The sequence below is a fragment of the Nematolebias whitei genome, chromosome 18, assembly GCF_014905685.2.
Source record: "Nematolebias whitei isolate Nwh7 chromosome 18, NemWhi1, whole genome shotgun sequence".
Lineage (NCBI taxonomy): Eukaryota > Metazoa > Chordata > Actinopteri > Cyprinodontiformes > Rivulidae > Nematolebias > Nematolebias whitei.
The window spans coordinates 25,593,915-25,606,411 of NC_056515.1; the positions used below are offsets into that span (position 1 = coordinate 25,593,915).

At 41.3% G+C, this 12,497-nt stretch overlaps 1 protein-coding gene across 1 annotated transcript; it reads right to left on the reverse strand.

Annotated features, from left to right (window-relative positions):
- Positions 1-2,710: 2,710 nt before the first annotated feature.
- LOC119424935 (nucleus accumbens-associated protein 2) lies at positions 2,711-11,441 on the reverse strand. The gene is made up of 7 exons (XM_037692456.1): positions 11,086-11,441; positions 9,907-10,078; positions 9,055-9,822; positions 6,520-6,696; positions 4,925-5,030; positions 4,618-4,715; positions 2,711-4,527 (listed from the first exon to the last, which is right to left on the reverse strand). The coding sequence occupies exons 2-7, from the start codon at positions 10,016-10,018 to the stop codon at positions 4,013-4,015; spliced, it is 1,776 nt and encodes a 591-aa protein (XP_037548384.1). The 5' UTR covers positions 10,019-10,078; positions 11,086-11,441; the 3' UTR covers positions 2,711-4,012.
- Between the last annotated feature and the right edge of the window lie 1,056 nt (positions 11,442-12,497).

Sequence of the window (12,497 nt, forward strand, 5' to 3'; positions counted from 1 at the left end):
ACACACGGCCCCCCATTCACCGCAAGACTCGTCAGTCATTGCTTGTTAACAGTGATGACAGTTATTCAGCATAAAATACATGGTGCATAAAGATCAGAGGTTTCATAGGGTCAGGGTGAGCATCTGAATGGCATGCATTTTATGATACAAGTGTCACTTTGCATATCAATGTATAGTTTCCAAGAAACCCCCCCGAAATAAATAGTGCTCATTTATTTTACAGTAACGGTGGGGGTAAGCTGAGCCCTATGTAAGGTTTCTGAAGCCCAAAGGAATTCATTGAGAAAACTGTTTTACAAACAACAGCCTTCATCATTATTTCTGGCTTTTTGTGATCTGGGGTTTGCAGATTCCCCGTTTCAATTTAAATATCATGTAAAGCCATCTAACAAGGTTGAGTCAGGTCCTCTGGACTGATTCTTCTTTGTTGAATGGTTTGTCTTTTATCCATAAGACTTACTTGGCACTGCTACTTCAGTACTTCGAAGGACAATAAGTATTTTGAACAAAAGACGAAACGTTTCAACAAAAAAGGATCCACCCAGAGGACCTGACTCAACCTTGTTAGATTGATCTACCTGGATTATTGAGCATCAGGGCATGTAAAGCCATCTTTACCACTCAGTCACCTTACATGGAGCTTGCTCTCACAAAAGTTAGCCATGCCATTCTCTAAGAATTTCTCAGCTTATAGTGCAACTTCACTCCGTTTTCCCTGTGCAAGGAAATCAAAACAGACCTTAAGAGACCACACCCCTCAACAAAAGCAAATCAAAAAGCAAACAAACTGGTTGAAGCCGACATTTAAAGAGGAAGACAAGTGAACAAACTGGTTTGACAAAGCATCAGTGACATTGTATTCAAATTTTCAGCATGTTGTTATTTATATGCAAATGTCTCACTGCTTTAATTCAAATAGCTGCTGAATTAAATCGCTGACATTAGTATGGCGAGTTTATGATCAAACTTGCTTTCTGCTTAAAATGACAGGATGGAGAGCATTATGTTGATACATGTAAATAAAATAGTGAAGATCATAAGAGGCGGTCTGAAAACCTGCTTATAATCTAATTATCTACACCAGGGTCGTTGATTTAGTTTGTATATGTAGAATAATTATGGCACACACCCACACTTTTACAGTCTAAGGCACTGCTCCAAACTCCCTTTTTTTTCTTGTTCACCACAGATTCCTTCAATTTTCTCTTTTATTACAAACTGAACTGCAGGTTTGTATAATTCCAAATACATCTGCGCGTAATTTCCTTGTTCTGGCATCATTTTAATAAAACAATATTATTAATTTAGATCTAAGATTTTCTGCATCTTTCCTGTTTCGGTTTAAAGGTGACTGGTTTATAAAGTGGCAAGTACTTATACATATACATTTTACTGGAAAAGTAAGACAAAACTGGAAGTAATTAGGATTAAGTGGATCCAACAGACAAGAGAATATCTTTATTTTCTTACAAGAGCAGTGTTTGGTGAATAAACTAAAAAATATATAACTTAATTTTGTAATTTCAACATTAGATACATATATAATTGTTGAGTTCAATGGAAAATAAACAACACTGGGAAAAAATTCCCACAAAGTATTTAAACTCACATTTTTACACTTTTTTATGGAGACACTCTCTACTACACTGGAAGACCTGTTGGCATTAGTTTGAACATTTTGTTTTGGATAAGAGCATTATCCAGCCATGTTGTCAGTAAATTTGAAAGGTTTGTCAATTATGAGCCACATGTTTGGCAAAAGAAAAGATATTCTATCATTTACAGTTAAAAAACAAAAGGACACCTTCACCAAAGCAGTGCTACAGTTTACATTCATCCATCAACTTGGCCGTTCTGTCATAGCCCTGGATCTTCTGTGTGGTGGATCACATTTTTTCCAGGAGAGAAAGAAAGAAAATGTAAACTTCATCAACTAGTGCAAACACGACCCTGTGTTTCTTGTGCAGGGCCATTTTAAAGCTTACCCTAAAGATACTTAAGAGGACAGACACTTGGGAGGCAAATCTGGCCCAAACTTCGAAATGGCACATCACTGAAACGTGAATACAGATCAAATATACAGTTGGGGGGGAGTGGGGTGCGCTGCACTTAATTTGTGCATTCCCATCTGCAGAAAAAAATAAGTAGATTTTACTTTCAACCATTTCAGAGATGGCCATGTTTCCACAATAGCTAAAAATGGCTTCCGGTTCAGTATCCGAAACAAATGGTCTGCTCTTGTGATTAGATGCACTTTCACTGCAGACAAAACCAAAGCAAGAGGGGAAACATTCACCAGCAAATTGTTTAGCACATGAAACTCCAAAGAAAGAAAGGCTGTTTGGACTGTGTCCATATCGTGGCAACAAACATTAAAACAAGCATTAAAAAGTGTGACCAAAGCATGGCTCTTCTCCCCCATCAAAAACATAGAAACAGTGATCATCAGAAAGACCCGTTGTTTTCATCTTAGCCCACAAACCGCCTGATTAGTAGGTAATCAGGATAACTTGGTGGTAATTTGCAGTCTTTGCAGGCTCGTCTTTTGCTCAACCCCTCAGTTTCCCCTCCACTCTTTATCCTTCTTAAGTGCAAATGCAATAAGCCAGCATACATTGCTCTTAAAAGTCTAATAATTTACCCACCCACCCGTTTTCCCCACAAGGACAAAAAAAAAAAAAAAACCAGGATGGAAGCAGAACTGTGTAGTCTCAGCATATATCACACCACTTCCAAGGTGGAAGAGTGCTTCTCTCTGGCATTTTTTAATACTTCTAACGCTCAGTGTAGTGCACTTCCTCTCTCTGCTCCATGTATTCATTCTCCTCTTTTTAAGGTGACAGCACACGCTGTAGCTAAAACACAGGGATTCGAAAACTCATAATGTGCACAGTCAACCCTCGACTGCACCAAAGCCAGTTTTAACAATCTGTTAAGACTGAGGTTGAAGCCCAGAATAAAAATGGAGAAAGTCCTCCTGGTTTTAACGGCATAGCTCCAAGCAACTGTAGCTGTTATCTTATTTAGATGCACGACTGTGGCTTTGCTGCAGTTTTCACTAATTGTTTGGAATAATGCATGCAAGTCTTGACTTTAGTACATGTTATTGTTCTTGTTTTGTTTCATCAGAATGATAAAATCTAAAACCTTTTTTTTTGCAGTGTTCAAAAGCAGTGCAACTTCTGGACTCTTTATGTTATATAGAAACGGCAGGTGTGTGTAAATCTGCATGTGTGATGTTGGGAGGGGCGGTCTGGAGCAGACACAGGCATCGCGTATTGAATTTGATATGTAATGGTAGGATATGCATAACAAAAATAAATAAAAGTGATATATTTGTTTTGGGATTTCGAAGCAAAGCTTAGCATATTCTTTACCATAAATGTGACATGCTGTTTGTTAAACGGTGTTATCACAGTACACACATTTTTACTGTAATACTGCTTATGATCATAAAGATTACCGGTAGTTTGATGTCAAGTGGGCAAACATAGTAAACATGGCTCTTGTTAACGAGCCATGTCTCCTAAATGTTGGGTTGTTCTCGGTTGCAGTTTTCTAAACTAAAATTAATAAAATGGTTTTTCAAACCATTACGCCAACTGCAAGCAAAGCTGCTTTAGCTGTTGTACTCGGTGACGTGATGAATCATTACAGCTGTTTACAATGCAGTGACATCTTTGTTACATAGCAGCAGAAGCCCAAATACCAAGTGCCTAGTCAAAAGATAAATGAAGGGGTGTATCAGAAAGTTTGTTTTTCTGAATCGGCCATGCCTGTGTGCACTTCTACTGTCAGTGTTTTCCTTCTCCTATTGGCAAGAATGTGAGCCCACACAAGTGCATGCATGTGTGGCAGGTTTCTGGTAATAGGATTTAGGGAGTGCAGCTTTTGTGCTGGAAAACTCCTGTTCAGGAAGCACAGAGGAGAATGAGTGGAGGACAAGATGCTAGCGTTAGAGAGCGAAAAGAAGAAAAGGTTTCACAATTTGAGATGCATCCCAAAAAGACATTCACTGTCCGTTCACCCTCAGGTCTTGTTCAAAACCTTCCACATCCTGCTTAGGTGGCGTGACGCCTGCCTCACCCACTGTGACTAACAGCGGCGCCCCCGGTGATCCGTCTACACCCTCCAACCCAGCTTCATCCTCGTCTTCATCCTGTTCTTCTTGAACTGCTGCCTCCCCTTCACCATCAGCCTCGGCTCCAACCACGACAGAGCCAGGGCTGCCGTCTGTTTGAGTCCTGTGAGGGTCCTTGCGATCCAGATACAACCTTTGCTCTAGGGCCTTGAAGTCATGCTCAAAGGGGAGGGGCACTCCTGATTGAGGGGCACTCAGCGCCAGGCTCAGACCTACACCAGCGCCCATGCCCATCCCTGCACGATACACTTCCATGCCATCAGGCAGCATGGACTTGATCTTGGGCAGCCACCTCTTGCGGACGCGCCTTGCATTTGTGCACATGTCAGCAGCAATCACATTCATTTCACTCTCCTTGAAGTTTGGGTTGAAGTTTTGACAGTACACTGGAAAAGAAAAAAAAAGAAGAAAAAACATCAAGAGAAGCTGCACAAATTCTCCGCCATATTTCAGACAATCTGCACAATATAACCTACGTTTGACAGCGTTAAGGACTCTGCTGTCCAGGGGTTTCCTACTTGGGTCACTCGTAGAAGAACGGATGCCTGTCCCGCAGCTATTGGCCAGAGTGTTTCTGCAGGAACACAGAGTCAACACCAGGGGGCAGAGTCAGCAGCAGCTATCCACAGTGCATGAGATCAGCATGGAAACATACACAACTATCTGCATTGCACAACATGGCCACAGATGGAGTGTGAAAGTAGCTTTGTGAGAACAGCAGCAGTGTTGAAGTCCTGCACAGATCACAGACTAATGCACACATGCACTTGTATTTATACTCACCTGTCAAAAAATGTGGCTAAGAGACGGCGAAGCAAGACTTTGTGTTTGATACCGGCGCATAGATGACAGTTCATCAGTTGACCTCGTGTCATGAACACTTGGGTACCTGTGTGGCATGAACAGAAAAGCAATTGCTTATGATGCTATATGCTACTGATTTGCTATCAATGCCTCATTTGTTCTGGCTTCAGTTCATGTTTTAGTTATTAAGTCTTTAAACAAATTAAACAAAGAGTCAGCAGCTTAAACTAAAATCAGAAACTGAGAAAAGGATGGTAGTAAATTGGCATTCAACACTCCTTTCTGTACTCATTACATTCTACTATTGGCAAGATGATGAGAAATATAAAGTACTGTATTTTTTGGACTATAAGGCGCATTAAGCGAAACAAGTTAATTTTGACAGATTTTTGAGCGCCGTGTACCATATTAAATTGGTTAGAGGTCAGTAAGCACAACCAGAATTAATGCATAAGGTGCATCTGATTATAAGGCTCACTGTTGATTTTTGAGAAAAATAAAGGATTTTAATTGCGCCTTATAGTCCGAAAAATACGGTACAGATCTTTATTATGATTTTTCTTGTTTCAAATTAAAATGAGTTGTGCAATAAATGGATTTGATTGTGTAATAACTTTATGATCTCTGGTAACAACCTAAAAAAGCCCTATGGCTCCGTATTTATCAGAAAATTACAAGTGCGTCATTTGAGCGTCAATACTTTTGCCAGAAACAATTTATTCCTGAATAAATGTAACTTTTTTTTGGCCGCACCCCAATGACGAGACTGCGTTCTGTACATGCTGAGCCGTACATTCTCATTGAAAGTTGCTGTTGTGACCGCTAAGAGCAATATCTGACAGCTGGACCACAACATGCACTTTTTGTCTAATCATACATTTTTCCACTCACGCTCTCTCTGAGTTCTGTAAGGGCCATTTGGCAAACCCCCGGCAGGCAGTCATATGCTTTTCACTTCCGACTGACTTCTATCTAGACACTCTTCCATAAAGGCCTGATTGATGACAACTGCAGAGATCGTTGTCCTTGTGTCACAGTCCTAAATCTCCTCGAAGAAACTCCGCAGCTTTGTTTTATTCCTTTCAAACAGTCTGAGGCAATGACATGGGTTAAATCCATTATACAAACCAATCTGAATAACTTAATGCACACCATTTGTGCTTCTTGACCTTCTTCTGGCCTCTGTGTGAACGTGTACAAGATACCACTTTAGCTCAACAGCCTTTCAATTTGTGAGAGGAAGCGAATTTATTGGTGCTGACATCTAAATACAATTTAATCCAAATGTAGATTAAAATGTATACAAAATGACGAGAGTTTAACCTCCAACAGCTTGGAGAAAAACTATCCAGTTCATGCTCGGCTTTTCCTCAGATGTATATAAAAAGTCTGCTCAGCAGTGATGAAACCTTCTAACATCCTGAGTTTATTAGTTCGATACAATATCAGGGAAATTTAATTTTACAGGTATTGATTTTTAATCTAAATTAAATGTGCTGCCTCAAACTACTCTTGGAATTAGCGCATGAGAAATGTTTGTTAGCAAATGTGCACGAGTGAACGCGTTTGCCTACCAGCGACCAACTCCAGCTTCTCTCCAGGGTCCCCCTCGGTGTAGAGCTTAGGGTGGCAGCGGTAGCCTATCTGGTTTATGAGGCTCGCAGGCAGAGCCACCAGGTCTCTGCGGATCAGGACACAGTTGCGATTCTCTAAGGTCAAGGGAACCGCTGCCATCTCTGTCTTGTCTTGAACTAATGAAGTCAGAAACAAACAATAAAAAAAAATAGTAATTTCTTTTTAAACCGTCACCGAACAAAAACGTATACACCACAGGCATACACTTCACTTCCTACCATCTAACTCATTATCAAAATAAAGCAATCATAAATTAATTAGTACAGCAGGTTGAGGTAATACGATGCAAGTTTGTTGTGTTTCATAAATGTTTTAGACTACTGCAGATGTATCGCAGATAAGTCAGGATGCGGCATAAGTAATATGAGTTGTGGAGGGAAGGGGGGTGGTATCCAGAATGGGTGTTGGGTTCTTCCACCCAAAATGTTTTGTCCTAACCTCTAAGATGAGTTGGAAGCACACACAAACATCACATCTCACAGAGGACAAGAGAAACTAATACACTGATTCAAACACGTGCACATAATTGAAAATGACGATTAATCTTTATATGTCTGAAGACATCTCTATCACACACACACACGTTCTCGTAATTGTACTTTGCAGGGACTCTGCATTGACTTCCATTCATTTCTATAGCCTAACCCTGACCCTTACCCTAAAACTAACATTACTAGTACAAGCCTAACCCTAACCCATCCGCAATTCACAACTTAGTTCTAAACCTAACCTCTAAACCCCCAACGAGACTTATCCTTATGGGGACCAGGCTTTGGTCCCCACAATGTAGGATTTTTTGTAAAATTGGTCCCCACAATGTAAGCTGAAACAAAAATGCACGCGCATACACTCACACATGCAGGAAAGATGTGTGTGTGGCTCTCAAATATCCAACAATGTCACCCTGCGGAGCTCTGACTGATTGCAGATAGAGTGGATTTCATCAATTTCTGAAACCCTAGAATCCAACAAAGACGTGTCATGCCTTCCAGCTGAAGGGTTTGAAGATTTATAGAGAATCTGAGCACATTTATTGTGTCAGTTCTGTGATTGTGATTTTCCTGGAATGTGAATGCAAACACATATACGCACTCACAAAAATGTATCTTATGCTTGTGTGAGTAGAGATTTCTACATCAGCGTGAAATTATGGTTAAAAGAAATAAACGTTCTAAAATGCAATGCAGACCAGCTGCCATGGATGTGATGACACCTGTGTTGTTGGTCACTGTGCACACGGATGGCTTTTCCATAAGGCTATCTTTAAGCTGAGAGGACCCACACGCACTTAGGAGGCACCACGTCTGTTCTTCCAAGATATGAAGAATAAACGATTTATGAAAGATAAAATAATGTAAGTGGGATAAAACAAACGTACTTTTTTGCTTTTGTCTGATCTGTGGCAAGTCTGGACACACTGTACATTTATTTTTTGCAAGTCATGTCGAGTTTGGTCTTAAATTGGTCTGATATCAAATTAATTTCCAACATCAGCCGCGGACAGATGACCAAGTAATGCACTTACAGTAGTAGGAGCAGAAAGATAAAATTTGATATCAAAATATGACGGTGAACGTCTGGGAGTCCTTGATTTGAAAACAAAGAGCTAGGAGTTAAACGCTGAATCCCATTTCACCTCTTCCCCTTGTTTCGACAGTCTGTAGGTTTAATAGGAATCGACATTAGATTTTTGGCCGATATGCTAAAACTTATTTGGCCGATAACCGATACCAATACTGATTTTTTTCCGTCCTAGGCCTACTTACAGAGACTACATAGCTTTCTCTGCTGTGGAATTAAAATACTACATTATTCCTTATGGCCTTTGTCAGTTTGGGCTGCTACCAAATGTAGATGCTAAAAAGGGGGATGAAAATTATTTAACAGTTCAACTTGGATTACGTTTAATGCCAAATTTATTCATGACATTTACTTTAACACAATGACAACACTTGAACAGTGCAAATTTGTACATTTTCACAAATCTAAACTCAACGGCGCACGTGACGTCATAGTGTTGTACTGGCACTGCAGGCATCCTTGTCACTGGGTGGTCATAAAAAAACAGCGTCTTTTATATCGGTGAGTTATTTGGATGGAATGGCCAATGTCCAATATTTAACTTTATCGCTAATATCGTCCGATACTGATACTATGCCGATAATATTATGCATCCCTAATGTTTAATGAAGGGGGTTCTGTGATGTAGGAGAAGGGGTAAGACTCTTCAAGAGCATACTTCAAGCCAAGTGTGTGAGAGCTGCTCTTTCACAGGAACTACACATTTAGATATACTTTGTAAACAATTAGAGCTTTTTTTTTTTTTTTTACATAAAGAAGTATCAGAAATACTGTCTGACGAAGACAAATTCCTGAATTTGAGATGCAATATATAAACACCCCCACATAAACCTATGTATAACTAAAAAGAGTAACACTTGACTGAGATTCTTAAAGCATACTATAATACTCACTTCCATAGGGGTTAGCTGAACGTCCATAAATGTGACTGTAACCATCCTCAGTGATACCATCATATGGCTCTTCTTCAAACTCCTCATCCTCGTTCTGGTAGGATGTGGGACTGTCGGTGGTGGGCAGGCTGGACTCTCCTGGACTGGATCTTTCACAGCTTGTTCCTCCTCCCGCTCCTCCTCCACTGGTTCCTTGAAATGGGAAAGAAGGCATGCCTGGAATGGGGGTCCCTCCAGCCGTTGTGTAGAAGAGCGAGGTGGCCCTTGCTAGTCGGCTCCCTAACTCTGATGTTGACAGTTTGCTTGGGGTTGAGGGCATTGAAATTGGTGTTGGATCGTTGCCCTCTAGTTTAATCTTGCGCTGCGGGATGAGTAAGGATGCTGTAGACCAGCTTGAGGTCCCCAAAACTGTAGCCACAGAAAGGCTGTTGCTATTATTAAGAGGACTCTGTGGCTCAGATCCTGTTTCTTCCAAGGATCCTGCAGTTTGCGAGTCACAGTGAGGTGAGTTTGCCTTGAACATTAGGTCCATGCCCTTTTCAACTATGTGCTGAATCTGGAGGTAGCCAGCTGTGTACATGACAACCAGCTGTTCACTTGCTGCCATTGTTAGCTTCCCTGTATAACAAAAACCCAGGATCTGCTCAAAGCAAGCAGGGGTGACTGAGGAAGGCAACTCAAACTGGGTCTTGGTTGAGCTGCTGAAGAGGTCACGAAAGTAGAGGCTGCTGGCAGCCAGAACGGCCCTGTGGGCTTTAAAAGCCTGGCCTGGTTTGAAAAAAGAAGTTGAGAATATTGATTTAAACACAAAGTCATAGTTTTAAAAAATCCCCAGAATTTATAGTAACTCACCTTTTACCAGTATGGATACATCACAGTATTGTCCCAGCAGACGCTGCTCATTAAGGGAACCCAGGACTGTGGCTCCAAAATTGGGGATCTCCACTTGGAGCAGCTGGGCCATATTGGCCACAGAGGGAGGCTTTCAGATAGTCGCTGCAGTCTCTGCCACCGAGAGAGGCATCTGTACAACCAAAACAACAACAACAGAAGAAAAAGAATGTATGGGAGCTTGTTTGAGAAAAGCAGCAAACTACTGAGTAAATAGAAAACGTGTGAGAAATGAAGGTAGAGAGGAGAGAAGCAATAACTGAGAAGAGGAAGCAAGGAGTTGGAATTAAGCGAGAAAATGAATGCCGTTGAGGGAGAAGTGAGAGGAGTGTGAAAGAAAAGATGGATATGTGAAGATAGTGGGTGAGAGATTGAGACAGGAGAGAGGAAGGAGGAGCTAAGTCACTCCACACACACAGGAAAAAAAAAAAAAAAACAATGCCGTGCCTACTGTAAGTGTGTGAAATGTTGTGAAACGTCTTAAGGCTATGTTGTTTAACATGACTTGAATACCAGGAAACCTTGACGCGTTCCAAGAACTGCATTTAACGCCTCGAAAACAGTTTTCCAACCTCGTGGACTTTGGTGGTCATGAAGTTAACCTTGACAACTTTTTTCAGCAACAAAACAAAACTCTAGTTCTTTCTGTCAAGAGTTCAGATCCTACTTCATTTTGCTGACTCTAAACTTTTTCATTGTCAGCTTTTCCTATTTTTTTTCATAGAAAGTTCCTTGAAATCCTTCGCAGCACATTCTCCAGGAATATCCGCACCTTCGTTACTTCCATGAACCTTGTATCATTGTCTTTGCCCCCACCCCAACGCATGCACACACATACTTAAACACACCAGTTTCATTATTGAGCAATGCTGCAGAACAGTTTCCAGGAATACAAACTGAAAAAATGTCACCGCCTCTTTAACACACAAACACACACAGTCTCTCTCTATACAGACACACATGCACTGGCTTACTTACATAAAAGTGTGCATGCATAAATCAACACACACACGGAGTAGGCTGTATAGGGAAATTACTGTGTAACCTGGCACCCAAGCCCTCACCTGGAGAAACCAGTGCATAACTTTCCTCTGCTAGCATGCACAAATATGCCCACCAGTTAGCCCAGACAGTTCTGACCTGTGTAAAGCCAGTCTTCTGTTTCAAACACACCATGGAGACTTGTCACACACAAGCACGCCAGCAAGAGTCAGGAGCAGGACGAAGGTGGAGTAGTTTCAGACGGAAGGAGAGCACTCTGACGTTCTCCGTCTGGCCAGCTCTCTCTTTCACTTAAAGTGTCATTCCCGCCGTCTCGAAGATCTCTCTCTGCTTTCTGACTGATTTTTCTCTTCCTGTCTCTAAATCCTCCTATAACCCATTCTCTCTGCTGCTCACTGTCTCAAAGCCTCCCTCTGCCTCCTTGTCATCATCTCTCTCTGCTTCGCTCCCCTCTTTTCTATTCTCCAAGGGCTGTATTCAACAAGTGCCGCCGCACAGTGGGAGAAAGAGAATAGGAAGGAGGGAGCAAAGGGAGGAAGAAAAAAAAAACAGCAAGCAGAGCACAGCGAATCAATGATGAAAGGAGTGGGAGGCTCGGTGCGTGCGTGTGTGTGCGCGTGTGTCTGATCAATGCAGTATCTATACGTCGCAGGGAGTGGGAGGGAGAGAAAAACACGAGCTACAGTTACAGACTGAGACAGAGACTGGGCAGAGCTGGAGAACGTCCGAGGAAGGGAGGGAGGGGAGAGTTGAGACAGAGAAAAAGTCATTTCAGGACAATACGAAAAGAGAAAGTCAATTAGGTTGAAGCAACTTCTGCCCCTTGACACAGATGTCTATATGGTGTGATAGAAAAAGGGAAGGCGTATGACTCAAGCAGCAGAGAAATGAGAAAAGCCTGCAGAGGTCATAAAAACCGTTAATTTATTAGACAGCAAATAGTGAAACTTCGAAAATGCCGCTTTGACGCAAGTCTGGAGAGAGTTATTCCCCTGGTAACAGAGTTTTAGCAAACCGGAAGCTTTTAAGTGGACAATGTAGAGAAAGTTTTCAGAAAGGTTTGTTCCACTTTTAAAGACAATCGTGGAAATAAAAGAAGAAGAAAAAAGAAGAGGTTTTACTTTTGAGCAAGTGTTTTGTATGTTCTCTGAATCACACCAAAGACATCTCTGCCAAACACCTACACACAACCAGACACCCAAGAACTGTCTTCACGAAAGACTATTTTGCACATGAATTAATTAACAAATGATTAATTTACACACCTCCATGTTTGTAGCTCAGCCTATTTGGGGTGTCATTTTGTTGTTCCTAACATAACTTTTTTCTTTTTGGACGAAACATGAGACCTCTGTAAATAAAATAAAAAGGACGGAAGCAGGATGTTGCAGCCTTGGTTATCAGAAACACAACTACTATCCAAGAGGGTACGTTCTGCAAAGATGTGCGGGGGAAGGCTACAAATGTAAAACTGCTGTGACGGATGAGTAAGAGATTTGTAACTGTATTTGTGTGGACATAAAAGTTGTGTAATTCTTACATGTCAGGGT

Coding starts and splice junctions, on each gene's coding strand:
- LOC119424935 (XM_037692456.1), bottom strand. CDS start 10,018: ATGGCCCAGCTGCTCCAAGTGGAGATCCCCAATTTTGGAGCCACAGTC. Junction 6,697..9,054: donor TTCAGCTAACCCCTATGGAA/GTGAGTATTATA, acceptor TGACTTCATTAG/TTCAAGACAAGACAGAGATG. Junction 5,031..6,519: donor GAAGCTGGAGTTGGTCGCTG/GTAGGCAAACGC, acceptor CATGCCACACAG/GTACCCAAGTGTTCATGACA.